We start from the raw sequence: 19,127 nt of genomic DNA, 5'->3' as shown, positions 1-19,127 counted from the left end.
GGGCGGGGGGCGAGGGGAGTGCCGACCCAGCTGGGCTTCCAGGCTAACTCAACTCTGTGTCTGCCCTTCCGGTCCAGCCAGAACGAGAGCCGGGCCAGCTGGGGCTCTGGGAGGGCCCCCCGACACCCCTGGGCGCCCCTGACTGGGCACACGCTCTCCGCTCTCCCCACAGGGGCTCTGCAGATCGAGAGCAGCGAGGAGACCGACCAGGGCAAGTACGAGTGCGTGGCCACCAACAGCGCCGGCGTGCGCTACTCCTCGCCCGCCAACCTCTACGTGCGAGGTAGGGAGCGCCGCAGCCAGGTCGGAGGCAGGGACCCGCCCCATCCCCCCCTCCCCCCCCTGGGGCTCACAGCCTCTGGGCTCCCCTGACCCCTGCAGACCTGAGCAGGGGGCCCCAGTGCCCCGTCGAGGCAGCACCTAGGGCCAGGCGGCGTCCCCCTCCAGACCTCAGTCTCCCCGCCTGTAAAATGGACTCCCCGGTGGAGTACCGGACGTGGAGGAGGGTAGCAGGAGGGGACAGGGCAGGGCCTGGTAGGGGCTGGGGGATGGGGAGTCAGGTCAGCCTTGAGCCTACAGGGCCGGGGGAGTCTGCAGGCCTCTGCCCCAACCCGCCCGCCCACCCCAGTCAGCTTCTTCTGTGGTGTGTCGTGCGTGCCTCCCTTGTCATGTGCTCGCTTCGCTTCTCCAGAATCTGTGGCCTCGTGGCTCGCCTCACTGCCCCCCCCTCCAGCGCCCTCCATCTAAGAGTTGGGGGAGGGGTCTGCCCCCCGCTGCTGGCCCTCAGCCTTCCTAGAGTCCAGTGCTTTCTCCCAGTCGCCCTCAGAAAGGACTCGTGGGGCCAGCGCGAGACCAGGGCACAGCAGGCACCTGCCCGCAGCTCCGGCTCTGTCACGCCAGCCAGGCTTCTCCCGCCCGAGGCATGGGACTCTGGCCCCAGCCCCCGACCCCCAAGAAAGCCCCTCGAAAGCATCCACACATACTTCCTTTGGGGTCCCTTGGTCCCCCCAAGACCCTGGGGACGCCCTTGCCCTCAGGACCCCTTATCCCTGTGCTGCTGCTCTCCGGTCCCTTCAGAAACATTAACCCGCCTCCTCCACTGATCTCACCCCTCCACCTCCCGCCTCCCCACGGATGTTTCTGATCAGCTTTGTGGTGGAAGCAGCTTCTGTCTGCCTCCGGGCCGTCTCAACGGGCTCTGTGCACTTGACGCCACCACAGCTCTCCTCCAGGCCTCAGTTTCCCCATTTGACACACCAGGCCCCTGCCATCCTCCCCTCCGGGCGGGGGCGGCTCCTCCCTCACCACAGCCACCGGCCCGCTCCTTGGGTTTTGCACCTGTTCTCTGAGGAGGAGGCTGCACGGAGGGAGGGGACGGGGACGCGGGCGGGCGGGCGGGCAGGGGGCACGCATTCGATCCGCTGCCATGGCCCCTCTGGTGAGTTATAGTGCGTCCGTGGCTCCCACTGACTGGTCTTTGTCTAACCTGCTTATTTTTCTGCCAACACCTGGGATGGGGTGTAGGAGTCTGGCAGAGGCCAAGCAGGGTGGGGGCGGGCCTCGAGCCAGGCTGTGACAAGGACGAGGGGCCTTCGTGTCCTCAGCCCCCCAAAGGTGGGGTCCCCGGCTTGTGCCTCCTTCCTTTGGGGGGTATCCAGCCCTCCAAATCTTTGCCTGGGTCTCAAATGCTCCATAACTTGAACTTAAAAAAGAACTGTGGAAGGCAAATATAGATTGTGTTTGTCAAGGAAGGAGAGGAGGACAGGGAAAAAAGGTCATTGCTGTTCTTTTTTATTTTTTAATTTTATTTTTATTTTCTGGTTTAAAGAAAAGAAAACAACAAACGATTGCAGCTTTTAGCCTTGGGAAGTCCTCTTTTTACTCTCTGTATCTCCCCTATTTTTTCTCTCCTCCCCATGTCATTGTGTTCTGCATCAAACCCCCTTTACATCCCTCAGAGCTTCGAGAAGGTTGGTGTGTTTTTTTCTTTTTTACTTTCTTTACCCACATTTTTACATTCTGAAAGTGACACACACACACACACACACAACACACACACACATACACGAAATACACACAGACACGCACATGGACACACACAGGCACGCACGTGGAAAATGATAAATGAACTAAAAAAAAAAAAAAAAAAAAAAAAGAACAGAATACGAATAATAAGTGCAAAGCAAACAAAACAAAAAGCCGCCAAGCGTGAGCAAAAATCCAGAAAGACACGAAAATCTCAGCCGCGCCCAGCCCGGCCTAGGGCAGGCCGCACACATGCGATGCTTGCATTGTGGTCGCCTCTATGCATCCTGTTGGTAATGTTGTTGCTAAGTTTTTTGCACTCCTCGTCGTCATGGTAACTTGGGCCTGATGCATGCTGGGAGAATGTAAAAATTTCTCTGCATGCCACTCTTGTCGGTTCGGTTTGGTGAATTCCCAACGCCTTCTGTTGGAGTGTTTCTCGTCTTCCGTTCCGTTTTTTTTGTTTTTCTTTTTTTGTTCCTTTTTTGGTTTTCTTCATTTTTCTTCCTTGATTCCTTTTTATTTAATTATGAGGTATTTTTGGTTTCGTTCTGTTTCATTTTGGGGGGGAGGGGGAGAAACCGATCAGTTCGTTATTTTTCCCCCCCTCCCATCCCTTTCCCCCGGCCCCCCTCCTCCTCCAAAGCATTTTGTCTTTGGTTCTGTCTTGTGTTTCTGTGCTGTTTGATTTCGGTTTCTTGGGCTGAGCTGTTCTGTGGTTGTTCTCCAAACGCATTGTGACTTAAAAAGCCAGTGTTCCTGTCCCAACTACCATCTGGGAGGGCGGAAGTCCCGCAGCTGGGATGCTGGGCAGAAAGTGGCCGCCGGGTTCCAGGTGGGCAGGGCATAGACAGGGGACGGGAGGTGGGCGTCAGCTGGGGGGGTGCCATCAGTTGGCCTGACTCTCCCCAGCCGGCCCCCTTTTCCCCAGATCTGGCACCTCAGCCTTGCCAGAGGGAAGGGGCCTTAGCAGGCAGGTTCCCATCCTCTGCCTCAGCATGAGACCACCTCCCTCCCACTCTCCCAAACAGCCCCCCCCAAAAAAAACACAGGCATTTGAAGTACAGCCGAATGGGCTGTCGGCATTTTGAATTCTTGTTCAATATAGTGACAAGTCCATACGTGGGAAGTGGGTACCGTAAGCCGGACCCTCCTCCCAAAAGGATGCATGCTTGACAGCATTCGAAACGGCAGCTGGTGTGTGACTGTGGGGCCTGGCTGGGCACAGACACGGAGCCGCCCGGCAGAAGGCGTGGCCTGGCGGACTGGAAGTCCCTCGCCAGCGATCCTGGCCTTGCGCGCCACGCCTCCGCCTCCCGGCAGCATCGGCCGATTCCCCCACCGCCTCGCAGGCTCGGGGCCTAGTCACAGGTGTCTTTTGTCCAGAAATACGGCACGGCCACTTTCTGAGTCCCTGAGCACCACAGCTGTGGAATTCTGGAGAAAACCCAAGGGAACTTTGGACACAGCCTCTCCGCCCCTCTCTCTGCCTCCCCGATTCTCTCTGCCTTTCTCTCTGTCGACTCTCTTTCTCTCTGTCTCTCTCTCACTCTCACAGACCTTCAGAGGTGCATGCTCCCATCATTTGCTCCCTCCCTCGAATTAATGGCAAGCCCTCGAGAGTCCCACGCCAACCCCCACACCAGTCTCCAGTAATTCCCACTGAGATTTCTCATCTCCAGCCCCCAGCCTCTACCCAGCAGAGAGGATCACCCAGGGCAGAGGCATCCTCTTTGGGGTCACCTCTTCCCCCTCTTGTCCCTTTACGTAACTCCCAGTTATGAAGCGTAGGGCCAGGTTGGCAAGAGGAGTTTGGATGCAAAAAAGAGAGAGGTGTTTCTCTTGTCTTTTTTAATCCACTGTGAGAGCATCAGGCTGACCCTCAAGGAAGTTCCAAAAGATGGAAGAGAGGGGTCTCCCAGCCCCTCTGCCAAAATCATGCCCCAGTGAATTGCAGCTGAGGGCCTCTGAAGACCACTTGGACTTTGGGGGCAGTGTTCCCAGTGGTGAGAGCGCAGACTCTGTGCTCCAGCAGACCAGGGTTCAAACCCTGCCTCTGCTTCTTGGCTGTGTGGCTTTGGCAGTCACCATAACGACCAGTAAGGGTCGTTAGGATGTCTCACTCACAGGGGTGCTGGGGGGATTCCATCAAGCTAGCGAACGCTCCTCATGGGCCCTGTGTCGTCCATGGCACAACAGACATGGCCGGTGGGATTGTGGTAGGACAGGGAAGGCAAGACTTCAAGCAGACGATCTGGACTCGGCACTGGCCTTGTTTGGGGACCTCGGTTTCCCCGTTACATACCTCCCAAGATCCCCTGGCGGGAAATGTGGCTGATGGGAAGGTGCTTGGAAAACCAGGGCAGACGCTTATTCGTGTGCTCAGATCTCACGTTTTGCTAGTGCTTTTCGGAGGCCATTCCATGATCTCATTTTCTCCTGGCTCCGAACCCACCCCCGTGAGGCCAGTGGCCCCCCCGGAGCCACGTCTCTCCTCTTGTGCCCTGCCATTCCCCCGGGGCCCAGGCAGTTCTGTGGCCACGGTGTCAGAAGGAGGCAAAGAAAGGCCCCATTTGGGTGCTAGGCTCCCTAGCAGGTAGGAGCCAGCCCCCCCCCCCCCCCCCCCGAGATACGGGCCACCGGGCACGGTCGCTCTGCCCTGGAAGCGACAAGCATTGACATTGCTGCCAGAGCAGCCAGCCCTGGGAGTTCATTGCAAAGAATTCCCAAATCTCACTCTTTTTTTCCAATTCACAGTCTCGAGCTTTGCTGATGTCCCGGGTTGTTTAGGGGGTGGGCTATTCAGACGTGCCCTTCCCCTGACCATCATCTCTGAGATCCAAAGGACCAGAGTCAAAACCAAGCCCGTGTGGTAATGCCGCGGGCAACCGCGCTCCCATAACCCCCCTGGGGAGGTGCAGCCGCGGCTTTTGACAAGTTGGGACGATGACCAGATTATACACTCTCCCGGCTGTTAAAGCCGTGTTTTTTGTGTTTAAAATGGTAAGCCGTTAAGGGATGAATTAGTGGCCCAAGACAGTGTCATTCCTGCTTGGTCTAGCAAGGAGCATCCCTGAACCACGGTGCCCAGGACCCAGTAAATGGTGTGCCGCACGCCTTCGTGGTGGGGACAGACACGCAGGGAGGGCTCGGAGCCGCTGGAGACATGGGGAGTAGCTGTCCAGGGACTTACCGTGAGGGTTTTGGAGGAGGCCACATGGGGCTGGCGTCACTCCCAAATGCCGAGCTGAGAGCCTGGGACTCGATGCCCATCACCAGAGGGAGATCTAGACCGCCCAGTTCCGAGGGGTTCTCCAGAACCTTTCCTTTGAGACTTGTCCCCCGGTCTTTTCATACCGACTCCCAGTGTACAATTTCATAGGACAGATCGTTTTTAAAATTAAATCTCTGGCACTCCAGCCGTATAATTAGTGGACATGACCTCTAAGTGCTCCCCTTACCTCTCGGCCCCCCCAAACAGGAAGTAGTTGAAGATATCGGGCCTGGAACCCCTCTCCCCTCCTTTATCTCCAGAAAGACTTCCATGGGGGACCGTGGGCCAGCTCCCCAGTTCAGCCGATTATACCCAGCCACGCTGCCCCCGGGGGTAGGCGATGGCCCATCAGCCCTTCTCTCATCCCACCCTATCCCTAGGAGAGAGGGGGCTCCAGGGTGGGCTTGGCGGGCGGCGGGAGGGAGGGGGGGAGGGGGGCGCTCTGCAGGAACACTGAGCTCTAGACCCCTCTCGCCTGCTGCCTGCCTCACACTCTCTGCATCGCTGTTTCCTCTGTTTCTGGTGGGGGTGAGGGGAACATTAGATTACACCTCGTCACCTGGAAAGCCCGCGTCCCGGCTGCAGCCGAGGGGCCAGGGAGCCCGCCGATTGGCCAGATCTCATCTCATGTTCTGCTAGAACACAGCAAAAAAAAAAAAAAAAAAAAAAAAAAAGACATGGGGAGAGAGAGGGTATCAAAGAATGGACACCAATAGAAAAAATCTATAGTGCAGCGAAATAATGTCCAGCTCAAAATGCCAGCTTGCCAAGGCCGCTCGCTGGTCAGCCCGTGGGCCACGGGTCCAGCCAGGTCCCTCCAGGCCTCGCATGCTGCCTGGTGGCGGAGGGAGCTGGTGGAGGGAGGAGAGAGGCAGGAGGGTGGGGAGTTGGGGAGGAGGGGCCTAGGGCAGGCGGTACCCACCCTCCCTGGGCTACAGGCCGAGGTTCAATGCAGGGGCTGAGGAGCGGGATTTGAAATCAGGCCTCGGAGCCCCCCTTCCCCTGACAGGTGTAATCTAAGCTTCAGCGCCTGGAGGCTGCAGAACTTTTGGCATCTCTCCCCTGCCCTCCCCGCCCTCATCCTCATTTTGGGGTCCAGAGGAGCACCCAGGAGCTTCTCGCACCCCAAAATGCCCGGCAGAGCCCCACCCCGCCCCCTCGGAGCTGCGGCTTGCTGAACCATTGGGATGTCTGACACTGTCGAGTGCCCTACCTAGTGCTTCAACCAGATCACCTCACTTTTGAGTTTTCCCCTCCCCCTCTCCCCCACCCTTCCCTCCCCTGAACCCCACTTTTGGTTTTTGAGTTTCTGCCTCTTCCTGCTTGGGGGAGGGGTCGTCTCCCGGTTGCTTTGATGGTTTTTGAGTTGTTTTTCCATGTGAATCGGGGTTTGAAGCGACCCACCCCCTCCCGAACCCGCCACCCCCCCACCCCCACCGCCCACCTTCCCGACCCCTCACCCACGCGGGTCCCCCCCGCTGGGACCCCCGGCTACTCGGTGATGAGAAGAGCTGGAAACGAGAGCCAGCTGGAGCGTGCTGAGGACCAAGGCTGGTGTGGTCCCCTTATAACCCGCCTGGACCCTCCATTCAGGTCGGTAATTGGGGGCGGGGGTCCCGCGGGGCCACCCTGTCCCGAGGGCTCCGCGCCCACCTGACTTTCTCGCCCGCACCTCAGTCTCGCAGCCCGGGGTGGAGAGATGACGCGGGTGGGTGTCAGCACCAAACGGGGCAGAGCACAGGGTCAGCCGCCCGGCCTGGCCAGCTGGGAGGAACCCGGTGCCGAATGGCAGAGTCCTCCCCGAACTCGTGGCAAACCAGCCCTCTTCCCTCGGCCCGCCCTCGGGAGAGGATGGGGTGTTGAGAAAGCAAGTGGGCAAAGTGTCTTGGGCGTCAGGTTTTACCGCTATTGGCAGGTCCCTCTAACCGATGGCTGCCGGCCATGTTGGGGATTCTGGGCCCTATAATCACTGTGGTTGATAAATGCCCTCCCACACTGAGCTGACGTACAGTGAACAGCCTCCCCCAGCAAGGCTTTTGCATATTCAAGAGGTATGCCTTATCTGGAAGAAAGGTACTTTCCAAATGGTGATACTTCCTGAGGGAAGATTTATTTAAAAAAAAAAAATTTTTTTTTAATTGATTTCAGAGAGGAAGGGGACAGGGAGAGAGAGAGAGAAGCATCAGTGCTGAGAGAGAATCATTGATTGGCTGCCTCCTGCATGCCCCCCACTGGGGATCCAGCCTGCCACCCACGCAGGTGCCCCGACCGGGAATCGAACCCTGTCCTGGCACATAGGTGGATGCTCAACCACTGCGCCACACCAGCTGGGCATGAGGGGAGGTATTTTAAGATCCGATGTGAACAGTTTCTTTTTGGGGCAGGATGCTGAGCCTTACCGAGGGATAAATGGGGCTCTCGCTTAATCTTTAAATTCTAAAGCTAGCGCTTAGCGCCCTTTGATGTCCCGGCAATCCCTTTCAGTACGGTAAGCCTTTTGCTGAGGGCGCTGGGCGCTTGTTACGATGGCTGTTGGTTATTATCCAATGGGTGGTCGCTGGGCACCACCCCGTGGACAGCTGTGCGTAGGGGACGGGTGTTTTTGCCCTCTGTGGTGTCCTCAGTGGGTACATACAAGGCTCAAAGAGCCGAGTGCCAAGAAGGGACCCCGGCTGTGACCCTGCTCCCTCCCACGGGCACAGGAGAGAAGGCTCGCCGTCTCCGAGGCAGGGGCCGGCATGCCTGGCTTTGACCTCCAGCCGGCCACTTCCCTGGTGTCTCCCAGCTTAGCCCCGGCCCCTCTCCGAGCCGCCACGCCCTCCTCCACAGCCGGCATCAGAACATCGGCCTTGCAGTGTGGTTGGGATCCAGCGAGATAGGGATTCAGTAGAAAGTCTTACTGTTTCCTTTTTCAAATGCTTTCATTCCAATCCATCCCCAGACTCTCCCAGAGGAGAGAATCGGGTTGGTCTCCCCACAGCCCTGGAGCCCAGCAGGAGACGGTCCTCATCCTGCGCTCGGCCGAGCTCTGTCCTTGGCACGGCCCCGGGCCGCCCAGTGGCCTCAGGAGGGCACAGGTGGGGACACGGAGGCTCCGGGAGGCTGAGGGGCCTTCCCCAGGCCACAGGGCTCTGCCGCCCCCGCAGGGCCCCCAGCTCGGCCCCCAGGGACCTCGAGGGTGGGTCTTTCTGTGCCAGGATGTCTGGTCCTAACCAAGAGGTGGCCGAGAGGGGTTTTGTAGAGGGGACCCCGTGGGGCCTGGCTGGTTTGCCCCGAAGGTTCTTTCTCGGTGAGGTGTCGCCTCGTGGCCCTGAGGCGCTCGGTGTGGGCAGGGGGGCCAGACCCTGTGTTCTGCCAGGGGTGGGGGGCCCCTCCCCGGGAAGCCACAGCCCTCCTCCTTTCAGACCCCGATTTTCAGCCCCACACCCATTCCATGTTGTTGTTGTTGTTTTTCTCCTTGCTTTTGGGTGTTCTGTTTTGGAAGAATTTCTTTTGTTTGGTTGGTGTTTTGGATTTTTCCCTTTTTTCTCCCCCCCGCTTTGTTTCTTCATTAGTTTCTCCTGGTTTGGACGTCGATGCTGTTTTCTGTCCTTGATTAATTAGCTCCCCGCGCTCATCCCCCATCGTGTTCCGTTTCCATGACAACGCAGCATCGGGCATCCCACTCGTATGCCTCGCTGTGGATGCTGGTGGCGGTGGCTGGCCTGGACCACGTCCGCTGGCTGGCCGGACCCCATTCTCTTCTTCCAACTCCCGTCACCCTCCGCCCAGCCCTGCCAGAGAGCTGCCCCCCATCTCAGAGCCCCACCCATCACACCCCGGTCTGTCTGTCTGTCAGCATGGCCCCTCTGTCTCCCCTCCCTGCCCTGCCCCCGCTCCTCCCCTCGGGGGATGCCTTCCCCGTCCTCCATCCTGTCTCCAGTGTGACTCTGGACTTTTCGTGGGGCTTCCTTTTCCGAAGGGTTGTCAGCATCTTGGCCCTCCTTCCTCCCTCCCCCCAAGGAGCTCTCCCCTTCTCTCTGCCTCCATTCAGGGGTTCAGAAAACAGGGGTTGGGGTTTCCGCTAGGAACCCAGGCTGCAGAGAAGGAACCAGGCTGCCTCTCTTTACCCCCTACAGCCCCCTCCTCTGTAGAGCAGGCGACACCCCCTACCAGCCAGCACCCTCTTAGGGGGCAGCTGTGCCCCTTCACCACGGGGAAATGAGAGGCAGGCTGGAACGCTGGCAGTCATGGGGCCCTCCTCACAGTTAGAGACGAGGCTCCTGGGCCCCTCCCCAGGCTGGGGACCTGCCCACGTGGCCTCCGAGGCCCCAGGCCACAGCCAGGGGTGAGCTCTTTCTGGCTGGAAGGATTTACCGGGCGTACGCCTCCCCAAGGGGCAGCAAGCCATTTGGAAGTTCAGGTGCCCGTGAGCATGAACCCCTTCCTCCTCCCACACCCCAGCTCAGAAACCCATCCAACTTCTGAAAACGGAGCCCCCGAAACACGTCCTGCTGCCTTCGTGGTCTGCGAGATGGGGACCGAAGGCTGCATCCGCTTCCCCGCTCAGAAACGCACAGAACATGTCCCTGTTTTTTCTCAGCGTTCAAGTTCATGCCCCCACGTTTATTATATTATTATTATTATTATCGTTGTTGTTGTACTCTGCCAGGGCTGTGATGTGACAATGTGGCGTGTCACATTGGGTCACATCCGCTAGAATTAACATGCAGCACTGAAGTGGGCCCCCTCCCTCCTGCTCCTCTCTCTGTCTCTCCCTCCCTCTCTCTGTCCCTCTCCCTGTGTTCTCTCTCCCTCTCTCTCTCTCTCTCTCTCTCTCTCTCTCTCTCTCTCTCTCTCGCCTCCCCTGTCTCTGCTCTCTGGAACCCACATGAGTGTATGCACTAAGGCCCCCGAGATCCAGGCCTCTCCCATGCATTAGCTCTCTCTCCGTTCCTCTTCCTGCCTCTCTCTCTTTTTCTCTTCTCTTTTCCCTCTCTCTCTCTCTCTCTATCTCCTTCTCTCAACCAATCTCTTTTGCATGCTGTTTGTGACTCTGAGAGCTGCATTTATCAATGGAAACTTGTGAGATCCGACAGAAGCTTTTAGAAGGGTTTCTATACCCAAAAACCACAAAAATTTCATTAGAGTTTCTCATCTTTTCCTGGAGGGCCCCCGGGGAAGTGGGCGGGGCCCTTGTCACCCAGGGGAGGGGGGGGGCCTGAGATTCCCGGCCCCCGTGCCGCCTGGTTCCAACTCTCCCCCTGACCCCCCCTTCATCCTGTCCTCCCCAGAGCCCCCCACATGCAGCCAGGACCCTCCGAAGCTCCCCGCTTAAGAGAGCGAGTGGAGGGGCAGCCCCCTGCAGCCACCTCTGTCATCAAAGATGAGAAACAGCTGATAAATTTTTGTGTTCGTAACTGTGCTGTGACCAGTCCCCTCTGGTCTCTGAAACCCTGTTGCTATGGAATAATGCTTCATGTCTCTGATTATATATCGATTTATCTCTATTGTTTGTGGAGTACCTTCCTTTGAAGTTTTTGGTTTCTTTGTGTTGGAATTTGGTTCTTTTTTATTTGGTTTCTTTGTTTTCTTTTCATTTGGAATTTTTAAAAAAATTCAACTGGGGGAAAGGAAACAGCCCTGTTTATATTTAAATTGTTTTCCACTTTCCCCCCCCCCCTTTTTTTTTCTTTCTTTCCTTCCTTCCTTTCTATCTTTCTTCTTGCTTTTCTTGCTTTTCCCCTCTGCATTCTGTCTGCCCCCCCCCCAACACCCAACCCCACGCATCTCCCTCCTGCCGCCCCAGTCCGCCGCGTGGCTCCTCGGTTCTCCATCTTGCCCATGAGCCACGAGATCATGCCAGGGGGCAACGTGAACATCACCTGCGTAGCCGTGGGCTCGCCCATGCCCTACGTCAAGTGGATGCAGGGGGCGGAGGACCTGACCCCTGAAGATGACATGCCCGTGGGCCGGAACGTGCTGGAGCTCACCGATGTCAAGGACTCTGCCAACTACACCTGCGTCGCCATGTCCAGCCTGGGCGTCATCGAGGCTGTGGCCCAGATCACGGTGAAATGTAAGCAGGGGACTTGGGGGGAGAGGGGAGCAGATGGCACCCTGATCCTGGTGCAGGAGGAGGGGTCCAGGCGGAACACCTCTGCGTTTTGGCTTCTGACGTTCGTGGCCTTGAAGGGGAGAGTTCCGTGGTCACACGGCTATTGCTTGTGCGTGATTCTGGGCCTGCCCCGTGGAAGGAGGCGTGGTCTGGCTCTGCACCTCGCAGTCCTAAGCGGGAAACACCTGTGTAGCCACGTAGCTGTGACACAGGCTGGTGAGGGCTGTGATGGGGCCACAAAGCCCCATTCACACCCCCAGAGGAAAGGCCCCGTGTCCCAGGAATGTGAGGTCAGGGAATGACTTTCACTTGAAAGGGAATAAGCCAAAGGAGAAGGAGCATCGTTTTAAGAAAAGGAATAGCTGCCGAAACCAGTTTGGCTCTGTGATAGAGCATCGGTCTGCGGACTGAAAGGTCCCAGGTTCGATTCCAGTCAAGGGCATGTACATTGGTTGTGGGCACATCCCTGGTAGGGGGTGTGCAAGAGGCAGCTGGTCGATGTTTTTCTCTCATCGACATTTCTAGCTCTCTATCCCTCTCTCCTCCTCTCTGTGAAAAATCAATAAAATATATTAAAAAAAGAAAAAGAAAAAAAAGGAATAGCTTATGCAAAGCCTCAGAGAGATCGGGAGGGCAAGGTGTGAGGATGGCAGATTCTCCCTAGGTCTCAAGTTTGTGGTGAGATTCGGAGGAAGGTACCCACAAATATTTTTTTTTCTAACTTTAGAACAGGGGCCAGCAAACTGCAGCCCTCAGGCTGAATCTGGCCCTCCACTTGTTTTTCATAAATAAAGTTTTATTGGCACCCCCCCATTTTGTTCATGCCTTGTCTATGGAAGCTCTCTGGCTACAAAAGCAGAACTTAGTCTCAACAAAGGCCTGCAAAGCTAAAAGTATTTACCGTCTGAGCTTTTGCAGGAAAAATTTAATGAGCCCTAGGTCAGCTGGTTTGTTGGTCATTTTGCCGAGGAATTAAACTCTTGGCGAATGCTTCCTGAGGCCAGTGTGGAGAGAGCCACGATTATCCAGGTGCTGAGACACAGTTGTAAACAATACTCTGACCCCACTGGTGGGGTGGACAGACACATGTGGAAATGAGATGACCTGTGTGGTGACAGGAACCGGGCAAGGTAGCTTCTAGCCTGGGTGGTGAGTGAGGGCTTAAGGAATGGTTTTAGAAGGAGCTGGCCATGTGGCCATCGGGGCATTCCCGGTCCTGGGACAGCAAGTGTGAATGGGAACAGACAGGAGGGCCCTGTGGCTGAGCAGAGTGAACCAGAGAGAGAGCTGTGTTTCCTTCCAACGTAAATACTTTTCTTAAAACAGCAAATATTGGTTTAAAGGAAGTGGTTTCAGCCTTATGGGCCATGTAGCCTCCGCTGCAGCCACTCGTTTCTCCCATCACCGTGGAATGGTGGCCATTGGCCATAAGTAAGTGCTGCTCCAATAAAACGGTATTTGCGAGAGCAGGTTTTGGACCGGCGCTTGCTGACCCCGCGGTAGGCGATGGGATAGGGGTCCTCAGGCCCGATGTCACTGCCAAGGGAGCCGAGGCTCAGAGCCGTTGTGCGGCCGGGAGTCACACGGCTTCCCGGGCCCACGACGTGACCAGGCGCCCCGCCCGCAGCTCTCCCCAGAGCCCCCGGGACGCCGGTGGTGACCGAGAACACGGCCACGAGCATCACCATCACATGGGACTCGGGGAACCCGGACCCCGTGTCCTACTACGTCATCGAGTACAAATCCAAGAGCCAGGACGGGCCGTACCAGATCAAAGAGGACATCACCACCACGCGCTACAGCATCGGGGGCCTGAGCCCCAACTCCGAGTACGAGATCTGGGTGTCGGCCGTCAACTCCATCGGCCAGGGCCCGCCCAGCGAGGCGGTGGTCACCCGCACGGGCGAGCAGGCCCCGGCCAGCGCCCCGCGCAACGTGCAGGCCCGCATGCTGAGCGCCACCACCATGATCATCCAGTGGGAGGAGCCCGTGGAGCCCAACGGGCTGATCCGCGGCTACCGCATCTACTACACCATGGAGCCCGAGCACCCGGTGGGCAACTGGCAGAAGCACAACGTGGACGACAGCCTGCTGACCACGGTGGGCAGCCTGCTGGAGGACGAGACCTACACTGTGCGCGTGCTGGCCTTCACCTCCGTGGGCGACGGGCCCCTCTCCGACCCCATCCAGGTCAAGACGCAGCAGGGAGGTGAGGTGCCTGCGGGCAGCGTGGCTTCCGGCCGGGAGAGGGGGGTCCCCGGCAGAGGGGGAGGCAGCGGGGCAGACAGGCAGCTGGCCGGTCTCGCCGAGACGCCCCGGAGCGGTGTGTTTGCGCCACACGGCGCTTTACAACACCTTCGTGCCGGCGTTTCAGAGCAGGAGGTTGTCCCAGGAAGCCCGGAGTTCTGGCTTCCCTCGGGAAGTCCGGTTTGGCCAGCCCGCGGGGCTGCGGTCAGACGCCCCGGTGGCTCCCACGGCTGCACCTGAGCAAAGGGGCCGTCCGTGTCCAGCTGCTCCTCGTGGCCGGGCCGCGGGCGTCGGAGTCCCCTGCTCCCGCTGGAGCGCTGCCTCTCGAAATGACCCCACGGCAGTGGGCTGGGCTCCGGCCTCTCGGACGGAAGGACCTGGGGGGGCAGGGGGCGGGGGGCCATCTAGGTGTGGGGGACCCCAGCTCTCTGCCGGTTTCTCGTCCTCTCCTCGCGGGCTCGGGCTCTCTGAACCCCAACTCCAGGAAGACCGAGGCAGCCCACGCGAAGGGACGGGAGGGCTGGGACCGCCCCCCAGAGAGGAGGGGATGGAGCTGCAGGTTCCAAAGAGCGTCCCCACCACCTTCTCTGTCCCTTAACCTGGGGGGCGGGGAAGGCGGGGGCGATTGGAAAAGGGGGTTTGTAAATGCTTTCCCATTGGACGCAGAGAGGGCGGGAGAGTGGAGGCGGACAGCTGACAGCAGGAGGGCCGTGGGGGCTCCCCTGGGGACACGGGAGCGGGGAGAGCAGTGGGAGGACCTTCGGGAAGCCTTCGGAGACCAGCAGCCGAGCTCCCCGGGACTCCAGGGGCAGGCGGGTTCCCGGCCGGCTGGGGCCCCGGGGTGGACCCCTCCCCGGCCTCCCCCATCTCGGTTCCTCTGCCCCCCCAGTGCCCGGCCAGCCCATGAACTTCCGGGCCGAGGCCAAGTCCGAGACGAGCATCGGCCTCTCGTGGAGCCCCCCCCGGCAGGAGAGCGTCGTCCAGTACGAGCTCCTGTTCCGGGAAGGCGAGCACGGCAGAGAGGTACCCGGGCCGCGGGGGGAGGCGGAGGGCGCGCACGGGCCCCGCCTGCTGGCACTGCCTCCCGGGCCCCTGACGTCCGGTGTCTCTCTCCTTCTGCTCTTTGCCCCCACCCCCACCCCCCACCCACGTCGCTCCTTTTCCCTCCGCTCTCCTTTCTGCTTCTCCATCTCCATGTCTCTGCCTCGTCCCCCTCCCCCCGGCCCCCTTGTCTCCCTCTCCTCTCCCGTGTCTCCCGTCTCTGTGCCCCTCCACGTCCCTCCTTCTGTCTGTCTGTGTTTCTGTCTGTTACGTCTGTTCCCCTCTCTGCTTCTCCGTGTGTGCCCGTCGATGTCTCTGTTGGCATTTCTCTGTCTGACTCTCCGTGTCTCTCTCTGTCTCCATTTCTCCTGTGTGTCTCCCCCCGCCCGGCCCCGGCCCCGGCCCCGCTCCCAGGTCGGGAGGACCTTCGGCCCGGCCACGGTGTTCGTGGTGGACGACCTCAAGCCCAACACGGAGTACGCCTTCCGCCTGGCGGCGCGCTCCGCACAGGGCCTGGGCGCCTTCACCTCGGTGGTGCGGCAGCGCACGCTGCAGTCCAGTAGGTGTCTCGCAGACCCGCGCCCGTCTCCGGGGGGGACCTCGGCCGGCGGCCGGCGCAGACGGCCCCTGTGCACTCACCCCGGAGCAGCCTGCTGTAGGGCGGGGGGCTCCTCAGCCTCCGGCGTGTCCACGGGCGCTGCCCTCCAGCTCCCCGCCAGGGCGGGGGGTCCTACGGGCTCCGGTGGCTGTGTCTCGGGGTTCTGCCCTTCGTTCAGGAAGAGTTGCTGCGGGCACCTCTTTCCTTTCCTCTCCCTGATCTGGGGCTAACGAGAGGGGTGCATGTGGCTGTAACAGCTCGCACCCCGGTGGCCCTTCCCCCAACACGGGGTCTCCATGGGGTCTCCATGACCGAGGACAGGGGTGGGAGCCAGAGCCAGGGATAGCACAGGGCCCGCCTCAGGGCTCTCAGATTCCCGGCGTTCGCTGCTGTGCCCGCCCGGCCTTCCTGTCTCAAGCGAGTTCCCTTCTGGCCAGGACCCTGCAGCTGGGAGCCGGCTCCGGGCCAGCCGTGGCCCCCGGCACCGCCCTCCCCGCCTCCTCCGAACCCAGGACCGCCACGCGCCTCCTGCTGCGCCCCTGCCTCCCTCTCTCTCCTCTGCTCTCTCCTCTCTGCTCAGCGGGGCTTGGCGTGGCCTGCGCCGCAGCCTCCGCCTCCTGCATGGAGGCCTCCTCCCCTCCCGCGTCTCAGTCAGTCGCGTTAGCCGCCCAGGCCCCTGCTGGACGCAGCCTCACTGCTCTGATGTTCCAGCCGCCCAGGTGTGTGCACCCGGGCAAGTCAGTCCAGAATGACAGCACCTCGGGGCCGGGGTGTGGGCCGCTGGGATCAGAGGCCTCGGAGATGCACGCTCCCCCCCCCCACACACAGCCTTCCTCCCCCACCCTCCGCGCCGAGCTGAGCCGAGCAGAGCGGCCGCAGGTCGCGGCGTCGGGCGTGTGTGTGCGTACGGCGCTCAGTGAGGGTGTCCTGTGGCTCGGGCGGCCACGTGAGAGACCGGCCAGGGTGCCGAGAAGGTGAGTACGCGCTGGTCTCAAGCAGGTTCACAAAGACGGCCCACCCTGCGTGCTCCCCCCGCCCAGCCGCTCTGGGCTGCACGGACAGTCCAGAGCCCGAATTCACCCCCTGCCCCCCAGCCCGTCCACCCCGCAGCCAAGCAGCACGCTGCTGGGAAATCTTGCTGCTTTTCGCTACCTGCCTCGCACAGTGTCAAAGGCATCCGTTGTTTCTGTCTTTATGACGCCCCGAGTCCCGTGTTTGCGTTTCTGTCCACACCCGCCCCCTCCCAAGACGCTGCAGGTTGGGCCGGATTGTGAAGGAGGCGGCCTCCAGGGTGGTCACAGAGCGGCTTTGGCCCAGCCATGCGGACCTCGGGGGCGGCCCAGGACAGGGGACCGGGGACGGGGGAGAAGGGACTCCACCTCTCTCCCCGAGACGGGTGGGGCCTGAGAGAACGACAGCCGAGACGCAGGGCCAGGCGTGTCCCAGGGGCTGCGGGCTGCTTAGGCGGAACTCCAGGGTAGGTGGAGGCCGTGGGTCTCCCCAGACACCGTCCCGCCCGCCCGCCCGCCTCATCGGCGCCGTCCGGAGCTGCCGCGGCCACACGGGGGCCAGAGCTGGGCTGTGGGCCCACTCGCGTCCGGAGACCCACGCAGAGCCGGGTCTCGCCTGGTAGCTCGGCACCCGCCATTCCCTCCCTCGTAAGAAAGTCTTGTAGGTTAGCAGTTGAAGAGTGGAAGGTAGGTAACCAGACTGGGAGTGCTCTGGAAGGCGTCCTTCTTTTATTATGGTTTTCCTCATTATCACCATCACCCTCACGACCACCGTTGTTTTGTATTTTTTATTATGGTTTTGGTTTTATTTTTCCTCCCCCTTTCTCAGTGAATCCATTCCTTCCGGCACATTCCTTGAGTGGTTATTTTTTTTCCCCCCCCGCTCTTGCCTGATTCCCTTGGGCATTTTTGGTTGGGGAGGCTGGTCAAGAAATGGGGGAGGGGACCCCAAGTGTCTAGAGTCCCCGATTGCTTTGAAGATGGGGCTTCCGATTCATCTCCGGACCCCGGGCCGAGCACGGGGTGTGCCTGTCATAGACACTCCATAAACACATGTCCAGTGAGCAGGGAGGCTGGAGGATGGGGAAGGTGCTCGGTGCAAGGCCAGTGACTTTTGGGGGATCCCTCCAGCTGAGGGGGTGTGGCTCCAGCCACCCTCCACTGGCCTGAGCTGAGAGTAGGTACAGGCTGAGGTCAGTCTTCGCAGCCTTACACTGAGAGAGTCCGTGGAGAACAGCTGAGCCCAGGTTCAGATCTTTGCCACGTGCCCTTGGGCAGGCAACTTGCCATTTCCTGGTCTCAGTTTTTTCTTCTGCAAAATGGAGGGTGATCTATAAAAAGCAGCAGCATGGGTGGGGGCCTGGCTGTGTACACAGTAGGTACTCAGTCAGGGATAATAGAAAACCAAGCAGCCGTGTTTTGAACCTGCTTTCCCCATCTGTAGCATGGGGCTATCGGGGCGATAGATCTGGCTCCCCAGGAGATCCATGAGTATTAAATGAGGTATGATCCGTAGGACGCATTTTGAGTCCATGAGAGACTTAGGATGCTGCGTGTCAAGAAAGGTGCCTAGAACTTGAGGTTTAGTATCAGTAATGCCCATAACACAGGGCCTGGCCCGTTGTCGGTGCTCAACCCATGGAGACTATTACTGTTATTTCATAAAGCCTCTTAACACACAGTAGTTGCTAAATACAATATGTGGGAACTGTCACTGTAGTACATTGCCTAGTACACAGTAGATGCTTCATATATGCAGCTGCTGTTCCAAATCTAAACACGGATTGTCACAGTGTTGGGCATACAGTTGGCATTCGGTGGATGGATGGTATTAGCAGTTTGTCACAAGGTTAACCTCATGCCAAGTGCATAGTAGGTACTTAAAATATGGAGGCTGCTGTTCTGCAAAGCCTTTGTTTGACACAATGTCTGGCATACAATCTGCTCAATAAGTGGTGCTTTCTTTTTTAATGTATTTTTATTGATTTCAGAGAGGAAGGGAGAGAGAGAGAGAAATATCAATGATAAGAGAAAATCATTGATTGGCTGCCTCCTACACACCCTCTGCAGGGGATTGAGCCTGCAACACAGGAATGTGCCCTTGACCAGAATTGAACCTGGGACTTTTCAGTTCACAGGTGGACGCTCTACCCACTGAGCAAAACCATGTAGGGCAACTTTTCTTAAAAGAGGTAGGCCTGGTGCTAGGCAAACGTAGGTGCTCAGATGGAAGCCATTGTCAGTCTGAAAGGGCCTAACATGGTGTTGATGCACAGATTTTGCTCAAAACATGGAGTTACTATCTGCAAAGCCCTTGGCATTGTGTGTACAAATAGTAAGCGCTCAATACGAACTATTACCATTTTTATAGAAGGCCCTTGGCACATGTCTGGCACACAGTAGGTGTGCTTAATACATGGGAACTACTACCGTTACCCAATAAAGCCCTCAGTATAGGGCTGACATACTTCATGTAGGGGGACTACTGTTACTGCATTAGCAGTTCTTGGCACACAGTAGGTGCCTAAGAAGTGAGAACTATAGAAATTAATCTGCTATAAGACCCTTAGTACGGTGCCTAGCACATGCTAAGTGTTTAATATAAGGGAATTGTTACTGGTTTTCAATGAGCCTTCTAGCACAATGCCTGGCACACAGTAGGTGCTGCATAAAAGGCAACTGCTATTTTTATCTTTAGAGGACTATTATGATGCCCCACCCATTGTAGGTGCTCAGGAAATAAGACTTACTGTTGATCTGTAATGTTTAGTGTAGTGCCAGATGCACAGTAGGGGTTCAAAACAGAACTCTGATCTATAAAGACCTTGGCACATA

At 58.5% G+C, this 19,127-nt stretch overlaps 1 protein-coding gene across 18 annotated transcripts in view; it reads left to right on the top strand.

Moving 5' to 3' along the window:
• Positions 1-19,127, top strand: part of PTPRS (protein tyrosine phosphatase receptor type S) — a 99,523-nt gene that overhangs the window by 52,945 nt on the left and 27,451 nt on the right. For 10 of the 18 annotated variants that reach the window (XR_006743043.1, XM_045589120.1, XM_045589133.1 and 7 more), the window contains 6 exons: positions 173-283; positions 1,959-1,970; positions 11,088-11,357; positions 13,024-13,605; positions 14,533-14,666; positions 15,099-15,243. Coding sequence is in view for 17 of the 18 variants with exons in the window: in XM_045589120.1 (XP_045445076.1) it covers positions 173-283; positions 1,959-1,970; positions 11,088-11,357; positions 13,024-13,605; positions 14,533-14,666; positions 15,099-15,243 (1,254 nt within the window). In the remaining variant the exon portion in view is untranslated. The remainder of the gene's footprint in view (positions 1-172; positions 284-1,958; positions 1,971-11,087; positions 11,358-13,023; positions 13,606-14,532; positions 14,667-15,098; positions 15,244-19,127) is intronic. The other 8 variants (XM_045589134.1, XM_045589131.1, XM_045589127.1 and 5 more) reach the window with 1 other exon arrangement.

The sequence above is a fragment of the Pipistrellus kuhlii genome, unplaced genomic scaffold, assembly GCF_014108245.1.
Source record: "Pipistrellus kuhlii isolate mPipKuh1 unplaced genomic scaffold, mPipKuh1.p scaffold_m20_p_30, whole genome shotgun sequence".
NCBI classification, from domain to species: Eukaryota; Metazoa; Chordata; class Mammalia; order Chiroptera; family Vespertilionidae; genus Pipistrellus; species Pipistrellus kuhlii.
This window is presented reverse-complemented; position numbering and strand designations above follow the sequence as displayed.